The 25,234-nt window shown below is 29.9% G+C and overlaps 1 protein-coding gene across 2 annotated transcripts in view; it reads right to left on the bottom strand.

Annotated features, from left to right (window-relative positions):
* Nucleotides 1-25,234, bottom strand: part of LOC142321423 (mucosa-associated lymphoid tissue lymphoma translocation protein 1-like) — a 66,391-nt gene that overhangs the window by 17,488 nt on the left and 23,669 nt on the right. For both annotated transcript variants that reach the window (XR_012755628.1, XM_075359493.1), the window contains exons 6-9: nt 19,540-19,573; nt 16,381-16,584; nt 9,564-9,756; nt 3,646-3,830 (exon numbers count right to left, since the gene is read on the bottom strand). Coding sequence is in view for 1 of the 2 variants with exons in the window: in XM_075359493.1 (XP_075215608.1) it covers nt 3,646-3,830; nt 9,564-9,756; nt 16,381-16,584; nt 19,540-19,573 (616 nt within the window). In the remaining variant the exon portion in view is untranslated. The remainder of the gene's footprint in view (nt 1-3,645; nt 3,831-9,563; nt 9,757-16,380; nt 16,585-19,539; nt 19,574-25,234) is intronic.

Genomic DNA, 25,234 nt, shown 5'->3' on the forward strand with positions numbered 1-25,234 from the left:
TTAAATGATAATATACTATATGCGGATGTATTTTATGAGTAATTTCTAATACTTTGAAAGCACTATAATTGGTAAGTGTTTTACTTTTAATGTACTTTATTTGATGGTTTTGATTTTATAATTTTATAACTGATTAAATTATATTATTTAATACAGTTGAGAAAAAAATATATAAACATATATTTATACATGGAAAAAGCCAGGTGATATTACAAGGTATCATATAGATTATATCATTGTTAAGCAAAAATTTAGAAATCAACTTGATGACTGCAAAGTATATCCAGGAGCAGACATTGATAGCGACCCTAATTTAGTGATAATGAAATATAGATTGGGGTTTAAAAACCTGAAGAAAAGGAGTCAGATGAATTGATGGGATTTAGAGAAGCTTGAAGAAGAGGAGGTAAAGAAGATTTTTGAGGAGGATATACAAGAGGTGTGAGTAAAAAAGGTAGGTAGAAAATATAGAAGAAGAATGGAAGAGTGTTAAAAAGGAAATTCTTAAATCAGCAGAAACGAACTTAGGAGGAACAAAGAGAACTGTTAGAAAACTTTAGATATCAGAGGATATATTGCAGCTGATGGATGAGCACAAAAAGTATAAGAATGCTAGTGATGAAGAAGGTAAAAGGACCTATCAACAATTATAAAATACTATACACAGGAAGTGCAAATTAGCAAAAGAAGAACGGATTAAGGAAAAGTGTTCAGAAGTGGAAAGAGAAATTTGTGTTACATAATTTAAAATCTAATGTGTTTAAAGATGGTACACCAATTTATAATACAAAAGAAAAGGTTGAAAGGTGGGTGGAGTATATTGAAAGTTATATGGAGGAAATGAATTAGAAACTGATGTTATGGGAGAAGAAGAAATGAAAGTCAAAGAGAATGAAAAGGGAGATATAATACTGCGATCAGAATTTAATAGAGCATTAGAGGATTTGAATGGCAGAAAGGCTTCTGGGATATGAGGGATACCTGCAGAATTACTGCACAGTGCAGTTGAGGAAGAGATAGATTATATACAAACTTGGGTGTAATATTTATGAAAAAGGGTAAGTTCTGTCAGTCTTAAAAAGTTACTAATGTATCAAAAATTTTAACTAGTATTCTGTACAGAAGAACTGAGAGGAGAGTGGAAGAAGTGTTAGGAGAAGGCCATTTCGTTTCAGGAAAAGTATAAGAACAAGGGAAGACATTTTAGTGCTCAGATTAATAGTAGAAAGAAGATTAAAGAAAAACATACCAACAAACATGGCACTTATAGACTTAGAAAAGGAGTTTGATAACATAGACTGGAATAAAATGTTCAGCATTTTAAAAAAATTAGGGTTCAAGTATAGAGATAGAAGAAGAATTACTAACATTTACAGGAACCAAACTGCAACAGTAATAATCGAAGAGCATAAGAAAGAAGCAGTAGTAAAAAAGGGAGTCAGGCAAGGATGTTCCCTATCCTCATTATTTTTTAATCTTTACGTAGAACTAGCAGTTAATGATGTTAAAGAACAGTTTAGATCTGGAGTAACAGTGCAAAGTGATAAGATAAAGATGCTAAAATTTGCTGATGATATTGTAATTCTAGCTGAGAGTAAAAAAGATTTAGAAGAAACAATGAACAGCATGGATGAAGTCTTATGCAAGAACTACTGCATGAAAATAAACAAGAACAAAACAAAAGTAATGAAATGTAGAAGAAATAATGTAGATGGACCACTGAATATAAAAATAGGACGAGAGAAGACTATAGAGGTAAAAGAATTTTGTTATCTGGGAAGTAGAATTACTAAAGATGGACAAAGCAGGAGCAATATAAAATGCCGAATAGCATATGTGAAACAAGCTTTCAGTCAGAAATATAATTTGTTTACATTAAAAATTAATTTAAACATCAGGAAAACATTTTTGAAAGTATATGTTAGGAGCATAGCATTATATGGAAGTGAAACTTAAGATGATTGGAGTACCTGAGAAGAAAAGATTGGAAGCTTTTGACATGTAGTATTATAGGAAAATATTAAAAATCAGATGGGTGAATAAAGTGACAAATGAAGAGGTGTTGCGGAAAATTGATGAAGAAAGAAGCATTTGGTAAAATATAGCTTAAAGAAGTGGGAGACTTATAAGCCACATTATAAGCCATCCTGAATAGTTGCTTTGATATTGGAGGGACAGGTAGATGGGAAAAATTGTACAGGCAGGCAACGTTTGGAATATGTAAAACAAACTGTCAGGGATGTAGGATGTAGTGAATATACCAAAATGTAACGATTGGCACTAGATATGGAATCTTGAGAGCTGCATCAAACCAGTCAAATGATTGAAGACAAAAAAAAATTAAAATAAATATATATATATATATATATACATACAGGATGACACATGGGAGACTTGACAGTTTTGAAATGTGTAGACTGAGATAACAATGGTGGGAAAATGTTGCGCGGTGAGGATAGTTCGGCTCCTCACAAAATGCCACTTCAGTAACAATGGAGCCATGGAGCTTGCAATATCAGATGTTCACATATGACAGCTTAGTTAGAAGTGGTGAAATCTATTACAGCTATGCAGCAACTCTTTTGTATTAAATTTAATCTAGGTTGGCATGGAGATGTTCTGAGTTGTAACACAATCCTCAGGTGGGTTGGATATTTTTAAATCAACTGAAAACATTAAGAATAAGAAGCATAAAGGCCCGACACATAGCAAAACGACACTGGAAAACATAGCAAGGGTAAGGGAAATGTTAGTCAGAAGCAAAGGATGGTCAGCTAGATAATATACTAGTGAGTTAGCAATCGATTGTGAATCTGTTACGACAAATTTTACATAAGGTATTAAGTTTCCACCCATACAAGATGCTTATTGTGCAATAGTTAAAAGTGACAGATTTTGCTGCATGTGAGGATTTTGCTTACAGAATGCAAGTGATTTTGATTGAATGATAATGTAACATTAGTGATGAACGATGAAGCTCATTTTCATCTGAATGGGACCATAAATAAGCAAAACCTGCATTACTGGGCTCCTGAACATTGACACATCATTCATAAGTATCCTCTGCACTCTCAATGAGTAACAGTCTGGTGAGCTGTTGGCATTACATCAAGCTTTTTTTTTTTGTTGAGAAAGATGACATTAATGTCACTGTTAATTCAACTTGATACACTCAACTGCTTCAGACTTTCTTCAGGCCACAACAGCAAAGACAAAGAATCACTTTAAAAGATGTTTGGCTCCAGCAAGATGGTGCTACAGCACATTTTATTATTATTATCATCGCAAACAATTCAATGCCAGTTCTTCAACGCATGTTTCCTGGATACATCATCTCACATTTTGGCAATGTTCCATGGCCTCCAAGATATTTTGCCTTATCAGTCTGTGACTATTTTCTGTGGGAGTACCTCAACTGAACTTTAATTTTATGTCAATAAACATTTTTAAATTAAAATTAAAAAATTAATAGAGTATTGCTTATTTAAAAATTGTACGTCTCCCATAGAGAAAAAAATACACATTTATATTATTTTTCTAAAATTGATCCTTTTAGGAATCATATATAACAAATTTTATATATATATATATAAATACATACTATATTACATGATGATGTGATAATATGATATGATATGATAATACCTTTGATTACATTGCGAAATACTTCTATAATCGGTATATCTTGCCTTATAAACTTGATTAAAAATTTGGTATAAATTCCAAGATCTTCTGTCTTTTTTTCATACGAACTCATGTTAGAAGATGTAGAATAATTTCTAATAAGAGAGCAATTTGGATTTCTTTCATAATCTATAACTGGTTCTGATCTGTAACAACAAATGCAATAAAAGAAGTAAATTTAATTTCAAATAATCTGATTTCTATTCATTTCATTAACAAAATTAGTAATGTGATAACTTTATACAATGATTTCCACCATATTTGTGTGCTGACCAGAAAAATTTTAATGGCATATAAAATTAAATAAAAAGTTGGAATAAATATTTCTTGAGAGTTATAAGGAAGTAGCACTTTTTTGGGAGATTACTGATCAACGATTGATTGGCTTACATGCTGCCAAACAGTTACCAAAAGTAAACACTTTTGCTTACTTTTTGTTTGAAGTCTGAGAAAATAAATATTTTTAATAAATTTTTTTAAATTAGTTTAAGTCAAGGGATCTTTCCACTGATGGACCAGTTGCCTTAAAACTATAAGTATTATTATAAGTAATCAAGGGTATCAGTTTAATAGCCCAAACCAAAAGTTTCAGTCATAGTTAAGTACATTAAGTATATTAAATATACATTTTTTTCAAAACAATAATCCTATTTTCAATTCATTTTTCAACCACAAGTCCTCTACAATATGCAGTAAATGGTAGTATATGAGAAAAAGGGCTCCAATCACCTCTTAAACACTGTTAAAAAAAGAAAATTTATATTATTAACAAAAAAATTAAATAAAAAAGTTGTCTAGGTTGTGGCCCCCCTTTTTTTTTAATAAAAATATGACATTAAAGAGTGTGCCTAGTGAAAGGAATGAAAAGACAAACTTCTAGCATTAACATCCTGGATCTTCAACCACCATTAACTCCAAAAATAAATAAACACACACACACCACACACATATATATATATATATATATATATATATATATATATATATATATAAAGGGTGGAGCAGAGAAAATGCATGTTTTTCACTACTGAATAATTTTGGTTGTTTTAATTATAGAAAAAAAGTTTACATTGAATAATAATATTCTTATTACATTTTTGAAATCAACATAACTTAATTAGGTTTGGTAAATAATGTCAGTAAGATGACGTGCTTTTTGTTGGATGAATTCAGAGCCTCTCCTCAAAGCTCTGCAAGGCTTTCTCCAACATTTCATTCAACGCAGCTTGATTGTGTGCAGCTTGTTCATGTACACTCTTGATTTCAGGTAGCCTCACAAAAGAAGTAACAAATCGATAGATCAGGAGAACTTGGGAGCCAAGAAACATAGCCAAATCATGAAATGACATGTCCAGGAAACATTTGTCGAACCACTTTGATGATCTCACCATGTGAGCTATGGCACTATCCTATTGAATGGAACCACATTTCTCTCACAATCAACCAACACCTTTTCAGTTCTGGATGCAGGAAGTTGTTTAGCATGTTGATGTAATGCACTGATGTCACTGTAACTGAGATTTCCTTCTCTTCAGAAAAGTAAGGACCAACAATTGCTAGGAGACACTGCACCCATACTGTTATTTTTGAGTTTTGGAGAGGTATTTGGAGACACTGTACCCATATTGTTACTTTTGAGCTATGCAAAGGTGTTTAGTGTAATTAACGTGGGTTCTCCAGTGCCCAGTACTGATACTTTGTACATTCACACAACCATCCAGATGGAAATGGGCTTCATCACTCATCATTATTAGGGTGTTTGGATCCTCCGTAAGAATGGGGTTTATTATGCCACAAAATCTTTTGCGTTGCACAAATCCCTTTTAGTTAGCTGCTGAACAATCATTATTTTGTATGGGTGAAATTTCAGATTACTGTGTAAGATGTGCTGAAGAGAACAAGATGTGCTGAAGAGAACAATGTGATAAACCAGCGCTACAGCCTCTTGCCTATCAGAACGTTTCGAACTAGCAAGAACTGCTCTTCTCACTGTGTCTACATTTTCTGGAGTTCAGACTAAAAGGGGAAGGCCACATGGTTTTGTCTTCATTACAGATCCAGTACTTCTAAATGCCTCAACCCATTGGAGTATGGTGTTTTGATCTGGAACTGCAAATCGACATTAAAGTTTTGATAGAAAATATGTTGAACCATGACCACAGAATCACTGTTTCTAAAAAACTGCTCTACAGCAAACAAAAAATGTTAGTGACTGAAACTGCGTAGTCTGAGCTGTCCGCCAGAAGTTGTCAAAGGGCAATACCCCCACTTGCCGCCGAAAACTAGCAGTTTAATAAACATGCGTTTCCTCTGTTCCACTCTGTATGTAAATATTAAACATACAATTCTGGGAAACAAAGTACCTTAATAGAAATTAAAATTAATGCTAGAATTTAAAATAAAAGTTACACTGATGAGAGCTAAAATAAAGATTACTATGTGGTTCTCAGGACGTCAAAGAAAGGCAAAGCTAATGGAAATTCAATTTGTTAAGAAGAAAAAGAGAACTTACGAGGTCTGTAAATAAAGTAATGAGACTGGTTGAGAAAAACTTTTTACTTACAATCCAATTATACATGGACTCTATCACCTTTGAAATAGTTCCCTTGGGAAGCCACGCAACACTACAAATGGTTTTTCTTCTCTTCATAGCAGTGTTGGATCTCAGAAACCGGAATATCCTTAAAAAATGGTGTCCTTTGAGGTGTTTTTTTAAAGTCAGGAACAGGAAAAAGTCACAGGGACTTAAGTCAGGCAAATAAGGTGGTTGAGGAACTACAAGAATGTTTTTCTTTGCCAAAAACTCATTGATTGAGAATGCAGTGTGACAAGGTGTATTATCAATAATGCAGCATCCAGTTGTCTTTGATGACTGGTCTCATGCAGACAACTCTTTTCCACAGTTTTTCAAGAATCTCTAGGTAAACATATTGATTTACAGTCTGTCCTGTAGGTAAAAACTCCTGGAAAATGCCATTACTATTGAAGAAACAAATTAGCATGGTTTTGATTTTTTTTTACATTTTTTAGATAATGAGGATCAGTTTCAATTTTCCCTAGAAGATCATGGCACACTTCAACCCTGTTGTTTTTCTATTCAACAGTGAGGTTTTTTGACACCAATTTTGCAGAAACTTTTTTCATTTCTGCAATTTTGCAGAAACTTTTTTGGATGGGCTCGTGACAGAGTGTCATCTGCATATGCCCTTTTCAATTTTGAATAAGTTTCAGTAGCATTTTCACAAAGTTTAACACAAAACTTGATTGCACAAAATTGCTCATAATTAGCATCACTCATTTTTGTAATGCACAACAAAAACTCATTTCACAAAAAGTTTGTTTACGTCCCATATGGCAACAATAGACTAAAAATATTAATACCTAATATAAATTAGCTGTTCATATAACCATATGTTCATTAGTAACTTTACAGTGTTGCCCCTTTGGCTACCAAAAAAAGCTAGTCTCATTACTTTATTTACAGACCTTGTGTAATTAGAATGAAACAATTTTAACTGATTAAAAGTAAAAAAAATTAGAGTAAATTATATTATTAATAAATAAAATAAATTGTTACAACTTTAATGAATTAAGAATTATTTGTTGTTTAGAAAGCATTAATAATAAAGACTGGGTAATTTTACTTAAGGCCAGTCATGCTCGATGTGAATATTTCTCATTAATAAGACATATTTTAAAATTATGAAACAAAACTCTTAGTAGGCTGCCACTAATAAATCATTAGTTTACGGAAAAATAAAGCTTCCTATGCCAGGATAATGTAAAAGCAACGGCAAAATGAAAATTATCCACGCTTCAGAGGACTAATAAGCAAAAAATTTTTTGGTTCGGTAAAGAAAAACCACTTCACTCCTCACTAAAATAGGCCTGCCATGAAATGCTTGTCTTTCTTGGAATGGCTGAGCAATTTTATAAGAATTTATAGACAGAAAAAATGCATGATTTCAGAATTAATAAATGAATGGTTAGGTGCATATGGAAATTATATGAGTAGGTTTGCCAGGAAACAAAGTATGATATCATATTTTAAACAATATACCATTCTAGATAATAAGAAAGAAAGCAGTAACCAGACACACTTCATGGCCATAAACCAGAGTAAATTTAATCACACTTAAGAAACAACAATAATGATAGTGATAATATGAGTATGATTGGACAAAATGACCACTATATGTTAAGCTGTTTAAATAATGTGTATAAAACACTAAGAGGCATGGCTATATAATAACAATCTTCTTTAACACAGTAATAAAATAGAAAGGAATTGCGAACAACAATTGTAAAGTGAGATTTCAGAGGTTGAAATTAATCCTGAAACCTTTTTAGTAAAGAAATAATTTTTAAAATGTTACATTTGTAATGAATAGGATAAGAGGTCTGATCAGAAAATAACCCAACTTAATTTTTTTAATCTTTATTAATAATTTTACAGAGTCCTTGTCCCTTCAAAGTACTCCCCCTCTCCTATTCATACACTTTTCCCAGTGGTGTTTCCAGTTTGCAAAGCAGCCTGGATAGCTTCATTTGAAATGGCTTTTAAGATACATGACAAATTTGCTTTAATGTCATCAATATTCTCAAAACAGCATCCTTTCATCACTGATTTTAATTTCGAAGTAAGAAAAAATTGCAAAGAAGCCAGGTCTAGTGAGTAGGCAGGCTGAGGGAGTACAGTCATCTGATTTTTGGCACAAAACTAACAAAGCAGAGTGTGAAATGAAGAACACACTTTGCTGCAACTCTATGCATGTTCAATTCTTCAATGAAAATATCATGGCCTAATTTAATTGAGATGCTATCCTCTTCTGCAGGTTCTCTGATAGTCAATTGGCGATTTGCATATACCAGATCATTGATTTTCTGTACGCAGACAGGTGTCATTAGTTGAAGTTGAAGACCTTCCTGGTCGAGGGTCATCTTCAATTGACTGATGACCACTTTTAAATCATGAAAACCATTTGCGACATTGTGTACGACCCAGAGCATCATCTCTGTAAGCTTGTTTAAAAGTTGAAATGTTTCTGTGAAAGTTTTCTCAAGTTTTATGCAAAATTTTACATTGTATCGTTGCTCCTGAAAATTGTACATTACAAAAATCACTACTAACACTTAAACATGTTCCTCTCAAAAATAACATGAAAACTAAATAAGATATCAACAATCCAAGAACATATGGTTAAGTTATGTGGAACACAATGCAGCCGACCACATGTCACTAAATATCTCTGTTGGCGAGTAATTAAAAATGTTCCGTTATTTTCTGAACAGACCTCATATAAATCTTCATTAGTGGGAAGAAGTGATAATACTAGTCATGGTGAAACATTTTCAGAAAATAGTGATACGGAGATTCTTCTGAAAATGGGATCGAATCTAATTAATTAAAATATTTTAAATTATAAAAGAACAATTAAAAATAATTTTTTATTGTTTAATTAAAACACATTATTTACTGTAGGCTATATATATATTTAAAACTGTGATGTTTGGTTTACATTAAATTGTCATTAATTATCTTTGGTAAGTTACACTTTCTTTTTTCCTTCTCAATAATTTACCAGTAAATTTTTTATACTTGATTTTCAAATAAATCATTAGTTTCCATTTATACTGCATTTTCTAGTTAGTTCTTCAAATAAATTGTTCTGAAATCAAGATGAATCTAATATGTTCACATCAAAATTTATCATCAATTACATAAGTATATGTTGTATAAGTATAAGTGAAATTGGAAGAAAAAATTATCAACATTAAATTACAAAACAAACAAAAAATATGTATATAAAACTGTTAAGTGATAAAAAAAATTAACTATGAAATGTAGACATTTAAAATAATAATACAATTTACCTTACCTATTTTTTAGCACATTAAGACACATATCAAGCATGATTACAAGAAGCTGTGCTTTTGTGTTCATAACCTTTTTTATAAGCATATCATCACAATAATAATTGTTAATATTAAATTGATCAAAACTAGGAGAATCGACTGCCACCATGTATCTTTTGTTTACCTCAAAACCATGACCAACGAAACAGAAGAGTGCTGTAAAAAAAAAATCCATTCAGAATGTAGGAGGAAATTTGACAATAGCTGCATTTTTATTTGTAATAATTAAAGGGGTTCTACTTTGTTGGATAAAAAAAAAAATCAATTTCTTTCTCATTTTTTGATACTTTCAAAAATATCTCAATAAATTTTCAAGCGGGAGCTCATAATATTTATAAAGTTATAACAAGTCAAGTAGCAGAGATGTAGGTAAAACATAGGGGGTGAGGTGAGTGACCTGACATCTCAAACATCTGCCTCCTATTGTTTAGGTTTGCAGGTGTCCTACCTAGCCTTTCCAAAATCTTTTTCTATTATAAACAGAATGTATTCAAGAATATAGCAGTGATATTATAATGGTGAGAGATACATTATGAAGTTTTTATTTTAATATGTTTAACGTTAATAGAGAAGGATGTTCGTTAGAGTTTTTATTTATTTTCAAGATTATAATGAGATTATAATGATTATATGAGCATTCGTAATTATGTTTGTTAATGCGAAAGGAAAAAGAGGAAGCAATTCATGTCCGAGGAATAAATAAAAGAAAGTTTAACAGGAAACAACATATGAAAGAAGCAGAGCCATCGTTTATGAGTACTTTGGCAAAAAATTTAAAACTAATAAAGATTTTGAAGTCAATGTCGATCACATGCAGGGTAATGAATTACACTTCATGTTTGTTTTTGATAATTTCAAAATATTACTGAAGAAATATGACAGTGAGGTAAATTTTTGTACAGAAACTGAATAAGGTTTTGGATTCAAGATTGATAGTGATTGTGAACTTTAAAAGTTCACAATTTTTTAGGTTTTTCTCAACACTTTTTCTAAACTGATGGGAGTCCTCAGCATCTCTAAATTATCCAATTGGCATAATTCTGGGATTAAAATGACCAGAAACATGGACTACATGTTATAGAGTAGAATAGAAAAATATTAAAACCTTTTTTATACAATAAAAAATATCAAACATTTTGAGAAAAAGAAATATTTTTGTTTAAGTAGCTATAACTCAGCCAAAAATTAATTTTTTAATTTCTTTCTAATCTACTTTATGCACGGATGTTTAACCTAATTTAGGTGCTTTATGTTTACTAATTACAAAACTGCTTGATTTTTTAATTTCAGATAATTCTTTTATTATCACTTCCACCAATACCACCATGTTCATGATATCAAAACTTTAGCCAACTCTTATCTCTGCATTGATTAAAAAAATTTAATTACTTTATTTTATTCAATAAATATATACATAAAATTATGTATACTAAATTTCATTTATCTATTTCTATTAGTTTTTTCCTTGAAAATAATCTGCTTATGAGGTCTACAGGGTAGAAATCCCCATTAAGTTATTTTGTAACATTTCTATTACACTTTATTTTAATTACATTTTCAGAAAATATATAATGTAAATAAATATGTGAAAATTATTTATGATTATTATCATTATTTTTATGGTCAATAAAGTAAAACATAAAGCTCAGCCATAAATCTACCCAAAGTGAGACAATATATGCTGTAGCATAAGCTACTTAATGACTATGTTGGTCTAAAATGAAATGCTTAACTCTTTCTGAAGACAAGAAGCAATGGTACGTCATATTCTAATTGTGAACAATTATATATTTCACAATTTTTTTTTTTTTTTATAATTATTTGCTAATCTAAATGTTTCACTAATTTACAAATACCTTCTTCATAAAATCTAGCCACCTGGGTACCAAACCAATCTTTCATATAATTTTTTGGTTCAACGTCTTCATCAAAGTGCTGCAATGCAAGCAGCTACTTCAGCAGTCTGTGAAACTTTGGTAAGCCATTGAGAACAAACGTCGCAGTATGCTGTCATCTGGTGTTGTTTTTACATGACATCCCTAATCCTCACAGTGCTCAAAGAACTTAAGAACTTCTGAATTTCAATGGGACATTTTTGATCATCCCCTTTTCAGCTCAGTCTTAGCACAGAGTGATTTTCATCTCTTTACTCGCATGAAGAAATGGCATGCGTAGCAACACTTTGATGACAACAAACTTGAAAATGCTGTGAAAGCATAGGGTTGGCTAGGTACCCAAGCGGCTAAATTTTATGAAGGCATTTGTAAATTAGTGAAATGCTATGACAAATGCTTGAATTTAAATAGTGACTATGTTGATAAATAGTTAAAAGCTGTAGTTTTAAGTTGTATATAATAAAATATTCTTATCTAAGGAGGTATTTTATTTATAACCAAACAGAGATTACTTTCCAAACTGCCTTCATATTACTGAACATTATAGTTCTTAAAAAAAAGGAACTGACATCTTACTGTCAATAACAAGGTATTTTTATATTTCAAATTAAGTTTATTAAACCAAATATGAGCCATTTTGACTGACCACCTTTTGACAATCATAATCCCATCAATGCAGAACTTTTGTGTTTTGAGGACGAAAAACTGTCACAAGTAATATTTCACAGGCCTACTTTGAAGCCAACTTTATATTGTTAAGAGAATTCTGCAGAGACCAAATCAAATGGTAGTCTGACAAATGCACCGTCAGGACTATACAGTGGATACATAAAGATTTCTAAGCCAAGCTCTTTCAATTTTTGATGTATCACCAAAGATAAACGGGGCTGGCTTTATCACAATGAAAGATAATACCTCTTCAATTGATTAATTCTGGTTGCTTTATCTCAACTTTTGGCATAATTAATCGTTGACAGTAAATTTGGAATAAATTGTTTGACATAGCAGGCAGGAATTCATGATGAACAATTCCTTTCCAATCCACCATATACATGTAAGCACACATACACACACACACACACACACACACACACAGCATCACCTTTCTTGGTGTCAATCCTGGCTTTGCCAGCATTTATGAAACTCTGCTTTACTTTGGCCACAATTTTTCTCTACAGTATTGTTGTATGAAACCATTTTTCATTGCATGTAATGAGCATTTTTAAAAATGGTTCAATTTCGTTCCATTTTAACAATTCACAGATGGAAATTTAAACCATTAAACTTATCATTGTCAAATCATATGACACCTAAAGATAGAGTTTTTTTATCCAGCTTTCTTTAAATTGTTTAAAACTCTTTTACAGTCTATATTAAGTTCATTATTGATGTCACAACTGCTAACATGTTGCTCAATTTTTTCCACGATTTCAACTTTTTCAGTTATTGCCTAACCACAGCAAGGTTCATCATTAACATCAAAATTTCCAGACTGAAAATGCTTGAACCAGCTTTGTACCACATTTACTGATATTATATATCACATTCATAAACATCACAATTTTTTTTAGCAGTCTGAGTCACATTCTTCCCTTTTTTATAATACAATTTCCAAATGTATTGAATTTATTCTTTATTTTCACTCATTTTCAAAATGAAATTATTTTTAAAATAAACTAACATAATCAATTTTTTGAAAGTGATGTCACTTTCAACAGTACACAAGAGTTGCCAGATATGATTCATATTACCAGAGTTATGCTATCCTAAAGCCATCTACTGGGAGAATATGAAGAAGCATTTTCCTTAAACCCAATAGATGAAATCATAAAAGTGAATCAGACAAATAACTGTAGAAGAAAGAGATCCCTGGTCTGTAAGTGACTGTAAAGTTCTATATATATAAAATATTTATTAGTTATGAAAATAATAATTAAATTTTAATATATCTTCAAATTACATGAAACTTCATGCAACATTAAGATCCTGAAACAGAATGATAAAGTCTGTAATGATTGCATCCAGTTATTTTATAATGAAGATTCTACATACAAAATGGAGGTGGAATTTTTTATGACTTTATGTAGGATGAGACAGAAATAGCTGATATTATTCTAATCTATTATATACAAGGTTAAGCTGCACCAATTAGAAAGTATCAAGGGATAAAATTGCATTGAGAGATAACATTAACTCCAAACACCACTTGACTGACAAAGGAAATGCTAATGGAAATCAGCCTGGAGTCCAGATTTACCACCTTGTGATTCAGAGTATTATGTAAGATGACATATTTCCAAAACAATGAACAAATGAAAATTCAATTGCTATATCGAACTTTGATATCAAGACAAAGAATTCTTTGCTATTAGAATAAGGATTGAAGCAAACCCATGGAAGAAGTATAACATTTTAAATGGAAGAAAAATATTAATTTAATTTTTGTGTAATTAATAATAACCATAAAGTAAATGAGTAAATTTTTAATCACTGAATGACGTAGTTCCGTAATACAGGATATCCATAAAGATTTTTACAACTTAAATATCAATAATAATTTAAATATAGATTGCAGATGATACAGGCAGGTTTTATTTTAGAGTAGTACTCCAAAAATGTCTCACAGATGGCATTCTTGATCATATGGAAGTGATGTGTGGCTCTGTCTTTTAGCCAAAACAGCAAGTCATGATTTCACTTAATAATAGCATGACTGTTCAAGAGAAGGCACAGTATGATGAGTGGTTCAATGTAAGTTTACAACGCATTATAAAAGATCATCACAGTTGCAATCTACTATCAGTGAAGGTATGAAAAGTATAAGACTATGGGAAACGTTGAACACCAGAAAGGTTACTGGCAGCCAAGTGTATTTGAGGAAAATATTGAACAAGTGCAATATGCTTTTATTCACAGTCCGCACAAATCAACATGACAAGTAATGTGTAAATTAAACATTCTTTATCTGTTTACAGAACAAAATTAAAAAAAGTATCCTTAAAAATTTCAATTACTATGGACAATTGCACAAGAACTGTTCATATGAATTTCACTATTACTACGTTTGAGTGTTTGGATGATGATGATAGTTATCTTAATAAAATTAGTTTCATCGGTTACTTTTTTATTTTTCATTTATCAGGAAAGGTAAATAAACTAAATGTCAGAACTTGTCCAGAAAACCTTCACTTCAATCCTGAACACATAACAGAGAATCTGAAAGTTAATTTGTGATGTCAGATGATAAGAGAAAGAACAATCTCAGTCTTGAACTTTTCTTTTTTTGAACAAACTATGAACAGCTACAATTACACTGATATATTGAAAAACTCTGCCAACCTTCAACAACAACATTTACAATCTAACATCATCTTCCAGCAAGATGGTGCCTCACATATTGGACTATATCCATTTGTGAACTTCTGAAAAAGAAATTTCCTAATAGCTGGTTTAGTCATGATGGTCTAACAACCTTGCCATCACAATCATTGGAAATAATATTTCCAAATTCTTTATATTGGATTTTGTCAAGGTTTATGTCTAAAATTTTCAGGTAGATGACATATATCATCATTGAATTTACTAAGATTGATGCTAATGTGTTATATCAAATCTAGTAAGAGTTGGGATTACCACCTAAACATTGTACATACAACTAATGAAGCATATGATGAATATTTATGAATTTCATACACAGAGAAAACTTGAAATTATGAGGTATCTTACTATGGAAGAATCATAATTGTAGGTAATAAAGGGTGACCAATAAGGGTATTGGCACAATGATTTAAGTATAAATAAAAAAACTAAAATTTCTGTGATCATTTATTTATGAAAAAGTAATGTAAAGACAATGGAAATTTATGAGCCGAAAACAATATTGTCTAAATGACGTCTGTTGCATTGTATGCACTCTTTAAATCAAGAACAAAGATTATTGATAACACATCAACACATTTCCTTTGAGATCAATCTGTGCCTCGATATTTTGCCTTTAATTGATTTGTATCAGCTGGATTATTCTCATATACCTTACTTTTAAGTAACTCCAAAGGAAATAATCAAAGAGGTGATAGGTCAGGGCTCACATGGTGGGGGGGGGGGGCAGTTAATATTGCCTCTTCTTGTAATCACTTTATTGGAAAATAATTGCTGAACAGTTTTGATTGCATGATCTGATGTGTGATGTGTGGTATGTAGCACCATCTTGCTGAAACCAAGTTTCTAAATTAAAGCCTTGAAACTGCTGTAGAGAGATGGCGCAAGAATATCTTGCAACATTGCACAATATCGCTGGGTATTACTACCCAATGGTAGTATCCTAACGTTCATGCTTTCTGCGAGGATTACTGTCACACCAGTACCAGCAATTTTGCTCATTTACATGGCTAAGTGATAAGCTAATGTCTTGCAACTGGTAATGCGCATGACAATGACTGACAGCTGTCACAATAGAATTACTGTTTTGGTAAAATGCCCATATGCAAAAAAACACGTTGCTCTCCAGTAAACGATTCCATTGCAACTAAACTTCCTTGTACCACTTTACAGTTGGACCGCCAGCCACCATGACTGCCGTTGTTGCTGCATTCCACAGTAAATAGTCAAGCAAATGACCTTTTTGGTCACCTGTTATATGTTTTTTTAAACTCAGTCAAATTTCTTACGGCCTTTTACAGACACCCAGTATTTTATGACAATTTTTATTTTGATCTTATGACTGCCTACCATGATATTTTTAATATTATTTTTTTAAATTAACTTCAGCCTTATTAATAATAAAACTTCTTAAATAAGTAAACAGAGATCTAACTTTTATTTATTATAAAATATATAATATTATTCAATAACAACATAAATATGATTGAAACTCTATTGTAATTACCATAAGCATCTTTTGGTAGAATCTTACAAAACATATCAATAGCATTTGACATCTCAACTAAATTAAGGTTCTGAAATGGAATAACATTAAAACCAAGTTGTTTCAAGTTATAAGCAATTATTGCGACATCATTACAAGGAGTATATAATTTCTTATGATGTTTATACTCATTATTACCAATAAGTAATGCGACTTTTATAGATGCTGAAAAAAACCAAAAAAAAACACTAGATTAACACACAGATATATAGTAAAATTTGTTTAAAAATTCTTTATTTAAAACCAATATTTCGTAAACATATTGTTTATCTCAACACAACAGTAAATAATAATATTCAAGTAACTTGTTTCAATGAGAAATTTTTTATATTTATGTTTTCAAACTTTCAATAGTTTTATAAACATCTTTATAATTACAAACATGTAGTTTTATTTTATTTATAGTCAGTAGAAACAATGAAGGTAAAATAACCAATTTCTACAATGCTATTAATTCATACTGTTACTGACAGTATGACAAATGAGGTACTGTTAATTAATGTCAGGGATAAGGTAGAAGTGTAAGTTAAAAGTGAAGAAGGCATTGGATTGGAAATATCTTAATAGTATGGAAAGAAGAATGTTTGAGTGGAATCTGCCAGCTGTAAAACCAGTAGGCAGTCGTAAAATAAATTAGTGAAGGATGATTAAGAAGGAGGCTGGTAATGAATAGAACTGAATTGAATATTTAAATTATTTATTCATTACAATTAATATATATATATATATATATATATATATATATATATATATATGAAACATAAACCACCAAAACACAGTAAATAAATAAGATAACTTACATATTAATTCCAAGAATTGATTTTCATGCGATTCCACATCTTCAGTTGTTTTTAAATTCTATAATTATATTAAGACATATTTATGATTTGTTAATTTGTTTTTTAAAAATTTTGTAATCTATTAAGGGCAAATACGCAAATTCTGTTGTCCAATTCAAAATTTTCAAAACACTATTTTTACAAAAAAACAAATCATAAATAAAAATGTTTTAATATAATTATAGAATTTAATAACAAATCACAGTGCGGAATCCTGCAAAATTCGATTCTTGGAATTAATCTGGTAAGTTTAACTTATTTGTTTACTGTGTTTGGTGGTTTATTTCATTTAATACTAAATTTTACAAGCACAGTGGTCAATATGTAAATGGATTATATGAATTTTCAAAAAAATTATATATATATATTTATTTATACAAAGGCTACGTTAGGATTACAAGGTCTTCTCTATCTTTATATTAGTTCATTTTAAATAAGATGGAGATGCCTTCCTTGGTAAAATATTCAGGAGGTAAACTAGTCCCTCATTCGGATTTCCAGGTGGGGACTACTAAGGAAGGGGTAAGGAAAATTAAAAAATTACATTCTATGAGTTGGAGCGTGGAATGTTAGAAGTCTAAAAAAGGTTGGTAGGTTAGAAAATTTAAAGTAGGAAATGGATAGGATAAATGTAGATGTAATAGGAATTAATGAGGTTCGGTGAGTAGAGGAAAACGACTTTTGGTCAGATGATTTAGAATAATTATCTCAGCTTCAAGGCATTTATAGACCTAGAAAAGGCATTTGATAATGTAGACTGGAATAAAATGCTGGGCATTTAAAAAAAAATTAGGGTTCAAATACAGAGATAGAAGAACAATTGCTAACATTTACAGAAACTAAATAGCAATAGTAATAATTGTAGAACATAAGAAAGAAGCCGTAATAAAAAAGGGAGTCCAATAAGGATGTTCTCTATCCCTGTTACTTTTTAATCTTAACATAGAACTAGCAGTTAATGATGTTAAAAAAAAATTGAGATCCAGAATAACAGTACAAGGTGAAAAGATAAAGATGCTATGATTTGCTGATGATATAGTAATTTTAGCTGAGAGTAAAAAAGATTTAGAAGAAACAATGAATGGCATGGATGAAGTCTTATGCAAGAACTACCGCATGAAAATAAACAAGAACAAAACAAAGTAATGGAATGGAGTAGAAATAATGAAGATGAACTATTGAATGTAAAAATAGGAAAAGAAAAGATTATGGAGATAGAAGAATTTTGTTATTTGGGAAGTAGAATTACTAAAGATGGACTAAGCAGGAGCGATATAAAATGCCTAATAGCACAGGTGAAACAAGCCTTCAGTCAGAAATATAATTTGTTTACATCAAAAATTAATTTAAACATCAGGAAAAGATTTTTGAAAATATATGTTTGGAGCGTAGCTTTATATGGAAGAGAAACTTGGATGATTGGAGTACCTGAGAAGAAAAGATTAGAAGCTTCTGAAATGTGGTGCTACAGGAGAATGTTAAAAATCAGATGGATGGATAAGGTGAGAAATGAAGACGTGTTGCAGCAAATCGATGAAGAAAGAAGCATTTGGAAAAATATAGTTAAAAGAAGAAACAGATTTATAGGCTACACATTAAGGCATCCTGGAATAGTCACTTTAATATTGGAGGGACAGGTAGAAGGAAATAATTGTGCATACAGACAACGATTGGAATGTGTAAAACAAATTGTTAGAGATGTAGGATGTAGAGGGGTATACTGAAATGAAACAACTAGCACTAGATCTTAGAGAGAAATCAAACGGGAATCTTGGAGAGCTGCATCAAACCAATCAAATGACTGAAGACAAAAATTATATATATATATATATATACAATTAAGATATTAAATTAATGATACATAACAGAAATAAAAAATATATTCATACAACTGAGAACAGACAATATGACATATGTCAAAAATGTAGTAATCTCCTCCACAACAATACTGTTGTTACCTTCTACTTAGACATTACAACTGACAGGGAGGATAGAAAGAGAATTGATAAGTTTAGACAAATGCAGATTTTGTCCAATGAGAGATGTCTATTTTGACATTCATTCATTAAACACGAAAATTCCTGTTTACAATTGACTCCTCCTCTTAATAAATAATATTAAAATCTAGTTTTATTTTATTTACAATGGGTGAGTAGGTAACATAATTAAAACAGCTAAGAGTAAGTCAATTGTTAGTAACAGATTTAGAAGATTACCAAATCATTTAAAAACAAATGATATTATGCAAAATATTAGTCTAAATGTTTTTAAAGTATATTACCTTTATTTCTTCCTCGTTCAGGATTAAAGGAAACCTACAATAAGAAATGTATTGATATTACTTAAATATTTTTCACTTGAAGATTTTAGAAATCTCTTAACAGTAAATCAAAAGAATATAAAATAATAATACCCTAATATTATAAACAGATATATTTATTATCAATAATTCTGGAAATAAATAGATATTTATTTCCAGAATTAAAACATTACCTAATATTAAGATTAATAATTATATATGCAAGATTAAATAAAGTATATTTACATAGACAAAAAAAAAAAACTTAGGTATCTACATTAAAATCATTTAGTAGCTTTTGTGAATGGTTAGTGTATTGACAGGTATCAGCAATAACTTTTAACAACATTTACATCTTTTACTCTTATGAACAAAATTAAAAAGAAACTTTCCTTTAAAAACAGCTGAAGTAATTTGTGCTTTGTAGTTAGATTTCCAAACAGCTGAGAGAGAATTCTAAAATGATTATTAATATGACCCTTGGATTTAAGAAAAATATCTTTACTTATGTTTTGTACAATTATTATTAATGTAACCCTTACTTTTATCTTTCTAACCTAGTAAATAAGCTCAAGACGTTTCAACTTCTTTTGTTAATCTAACAATGATGAGGTATTTTGTTCCAGAATAGTTTAGTCCTTTCTAAATCAGAAATATTTTTTATAGAAAGTGTAACAATTTTTTGTGCTCCCACGTATTTTGGGGAATACACAAGAAAAAAGACAATAACAGCAGCACCTATTGGTTATTTTCAAAATATGATATATTAATAAACTTTTTTACTGTAATATTTCTTTAGCTAGATTCCATCGTTATTCAGAATATATTTATTCATGAATTGAACTGTAATCTGATGAGGAAAATATTGGTTGGAGACAATTTTAATTTACTCTGTAATCAAAATTATGCATTTGAATGTAGTTGTTTATTACAAAGTTATGGATTTGATTCTACATTAGTAATATTACTAGACTACTATCAAATACATGTATTGATCATATACATGTTAAATATAACTTTAGAGCTAAAAATAAGCATGTTAAATTTTACGGTAATTTACTGGATTTTAAAATTACTGATCATTTGCTATGTGAGTTAATATGTTAGATATTTTTAAAAAAACTAAGGAAGTATTGGAAACTGTTAGAATTAATTATAAAAACTAAGAGATGCCATTTCATTTTTAAATTGGAAAAATCTATATGAAATTAAAAATGTCGATGAAGCTTTTAAATCTTTTGTACATGTATACAACCTTTGAATATTAAATTAAAAGATCATTATATTAGACATAAAAATAAACTTTAAAATGATTTTACAATACTAAGGATCATTATAATTTATTTTTAACAGAGAAATATTAAATTTATAATAAAAAAAAATATATATATATATTAAATTTTAAAAAATATAAAAAAATTATTAAAAATAATACATTAAATTTAAAAATATTAAATTACAGTAAAACGTATAAAATATTAAATTAATATTAAATAAATAAAAAAAATATTTTAATTGTAATTAAAAATATTTAATTACAATGGAAAACTATTAATAACCTGACTGATGATTTAGCTCAATCTGAAAAAATTAACAAAATAATTGGAGCTGGGGGAGAACATTTGTGCTTGTTATTAATAACGCAAATTCTTTTAACAAATATTTTTTATAAGTAACAGGAAAATTAAAAAATGAAATACAAGTCATACTTCATAGGAATTCAATTTCTTTGGTCATAAACAAAAACTTTATAATACCAAGCTCTGTAGTCTCTTCTTCTCGAACTCACTAACTCTTTTTTGAAATATATAAAACAATATTATCAATGGCTGATAAATTTGCTGTTGGGTTTGATGGTATAAATAATAAAATTCTAAAAGAAACTGCATGTGTGATTTCAGATAAATTTAAATTAATATATTAACAATTAATATTAATAATTAATCTATTATTTGAAAAGGTATTTTTCCCAGTGATATAAAGCAATCAGTTGTAATGATCCAAAAAAGGGCAATTGTGAGTTGATTTCTAAAAGTACAGACCAATTACTATTCTATCACTAATTTCAAAAGTATTAGAAAAAAATATTAAAAATAAACTTATGAATTTTCCTGAATCATACAGAATTTTAGTCAAAATCAGTATGGTTTTTGTAAAGGGTGTAACTCAGAAAAGGCAATCACTAGACTACTCTCGAATATAAATAAAGGTATTAACAACAATGAAAAAGTAATAGGCTTATTCTTAGATATGCAAAAGGCTTTTGTTATGGTGGCCCATTCAATTTTACTGTATAAAATGGAAAAAATGAGTATTAAAGGTATAGTGGTTTTTGACATATTTGCAAAATAGATTTAAATCAGTTAAAGTTGGTAATGTACTAAAAGTAGGCCAGGTAAATTACGTCATGGAGTTCCACATTATCTATGCTTGACTTCATCCTATTTCTTATATATATATATATATATATATATAAATAATTTTTGTAATAGAAAATTTAAATGTAAAATTGTTGTCTTTGCAGATGATATAACTACCAGTTATTGATCAATTAGAATTCAGAAATTACAGACTAATATTGTTAAGTGATCTCTGACACACAAGGGCTTGGTTAACATTGATTGGAATTATTTTAAATGTTCAAAAATCAAATTTTGTAGAATTTAATTTAAGAACTAGGGATGATAGTGTAAGTAATAATTTAAAATATCATAATGCAAATTGTTTGGGTGGAACCTTGTGTAGCTGTGTCTCAATCATTAAGGTTGACAGTGTTAAATATCTTGGAATGATCTTAGATAGTCAATTGACATGGAAAAGTCATATTCATTATGTTACCAAACTTATTGGTTTTTGTATAAGAAAGTTTTATTCCTTAAAAAATATGTGTCCAAATTACATAATGAAAATGTTGTACTTTTCTCTTGTACAGTCCATAATCAATTACACTATAACATGTATGAGGTATACTCATTAAAGTAACGAGAATTTTGAAATTTTGCGAGTTGTATTAATCTGATTCTCAGGAATTTTTCATTGTTGTAATGGTGAACATGTCTGAAAAGTATCTGTAAATTTTTAGCCATATTGGATCTGTTGTCAGCTGTCAAAAGGATAACACGTTTTTTGGTATAATTGGCAATTTTTTATTTGTATAAATAATGGATCAGAGAATTTTTATTTTATTTTGATATAAGAATGGAATAAACTGTAGCAATGTTTTAAAAAAGTTAAATATTGCCTTTGATGAGTCTTCTATGAGTAAAGCAAGGGTTTAAGTGGTATAAGCGTTTCCAAGAAGGTCATGAAGACGTTGAGCTCCCTGGACGCCCTAGCACATCAACAACTGGTGAAAACATGGAAAAAAGTGAAAAAATGATTATCAGTGATCACCAAATCACAATTAGAGAAGTCACTGATGATGTTGGGATTTCAACTGGCTCATCCCATGAAATTTTTTCAGATGTTTTAGATATGAAATGTGTAACAGCAAAATTTGTTCCAAAATTGTTGAATTTCAAACAAAAACAGGGGCAAATGGAAGTTGCTCAGAAGTTGCTAAATGAATTCAACAATGATGCAGAACTACTGAAATGTGTCATAACAGGTGATGAAATGTGTCTACGGATATGATGTTAAAAATAAGGCTCAATCGTCTCAGTGGAGGCATTCTAGATCACAGAGACCGAAAAAAGCTCAACAAGTACAGTCGAACGAGAAGGTTGTGTTCACTGTGCTCTTTGATTTTAACAACATGGAGCATCATGAGTTTTTGTCACAAGGTCAAACGATCAATAAGGAGTATTACCTACAAGTTCAATGCAGTTTGTGTGAAGCAATTCGAAAAAAAAAACACTTGGATTTGTGGCGTAACAATTCATGGCTTTTGCACCATGATAATGCGGCTTCTTATACTTCATGGCTTGTTCATCAATTTTTAACCAAAAAAAACACTGTAATGATACCCTCAGCCGCCATATTCACGAGACATGAATCCGTTTGACTTTTCTATTCCCAAAAATAAGAGAATCTTAAAGGGCCGTCATTTTACAAGCACAGATGAGATTAAAAGCAAATAGTTGAAAGAGCTAAACACTATTCCAAAGATCAAGTTCCAGAAGTGTTTTGGGGATTGGAAAAAGTGCTGGCTAAGTGTATAATACCTAATGGGGACTATTTTGAAGGGGATAAATTAGTAGATGAATAAATAAAATTCTTTCAAAAAAACAAAAATTCTCGTTACTTTTGAACACACCTCGTTAAACGATTGTTATTGAAGCATTAATTATCCAAAAACATATTGTGAAGTTGACTGCTAATGATCCTAGGTTAAATTCATCATTACATTTTTTTAGGAAATTAAAAATATTATATATAAGACAATTGTATATTTTCAGATTAATGGATAACTTCTATTTAAGAACAGGATATATTGAAGGAGATCATAATATCGTACTATCTGATAGAAGTAAGGGAAAAATTATTGTTCCCTTTCCAGAAAGGGAGTACCTCAAAAGACTGTATGATTAAATGGCTCTAAAATTTATAACTTATTAGCTGATGATATCAGGGAAGCTGGAACTTATCCAATAAGAAAAAATCCCTTTTGCACAAAATATTTGAGATGGATGATCCAGAGAGTTTCTTCCTGTCAACTGACCAATAGTCGTACTTGTTAGGTTTGATTGGTTGGTGACTCTGTTACAGGATTATTGTTGTTTGATGAATATATGTTAATCACTCTGGCCTTTCATGTTGTTCAATATATGTGATTATATATATATATATATATGCCTGATGTAATGATATCAATCTTGATTCTTGATATGATAATTGTCTTCTATAATTGAATAGTTAATTGTTCGAATTTGATTAAGATAATCAATATGATATGATCAATAAGATAGTCAATATGTCAATTGAGTGGAATTCTATGTTTCTTTAATAGGAAATAGGTTATACGATAAGTTTACGACAAATACCACTAGTTGCTTCTTAAGTTAGTATTAAATTGATGTTTTATTTTCTCTCTTATTTATAATTACGTTATATTTTAACATTAAAAATAATTTTTGAAGTGTGTGAGAAATAAAAGACTAGGATTTTAACCTAAAATTTTTTAGATGAAAGACAGATGTTACCATTCCATAACTGATGTTTCATCCACAAGCACAAAATATTTTCTATTTCTTTATAATTAAGCATCTCTGGATGATACATTATTTAGTTGTACAGGGGTGCAGCTTTTAAAGCGTTCCAAAAAAAAATTATACCATACATATACTCTATCACGGATTTTTTTTTTGAGGGGGGTGAAATACCCCTGTGCGTTATCATCGCCCGGAATTTTTTTTTTTTAATAAAAAGGTAAAATAACACTAAAATAATAAAACTAAATAAGGCTTAAAACTAATATAAATTATATAATAAAAATTTTAAAATAAGTTAAAAAAGTGAAATAAAACAACACTAATATCACAGATGGAGTCTTTAAAATATAAAAGTTAAAATAATAGAAAAGGAAACTATATAAAATTTAACTAATCCTGATAGGGAGTACAATTCCGATAGGCATTAATTAATCATGGATTAATTAATGCCACATACCTAAACTACAGCCACCATATTTTTTCTCCACTAACATAACTAATTATGTTTACTTTATTCTCTAGTGAGA

Source organism: Lycorma delicatula, chromosome 3 (assembly GCF_047948215.1).
Source record: "Lycorma delicatula isolate Av1 chromosome 3, ASM4794821v1, whole genome shotgun sequence".
NCBI lineage: Eukaryota > Metazoa > Arthropoda > Insecta > Hemiptera > Fulgoridae > Lycorma > Lycorma delicatula.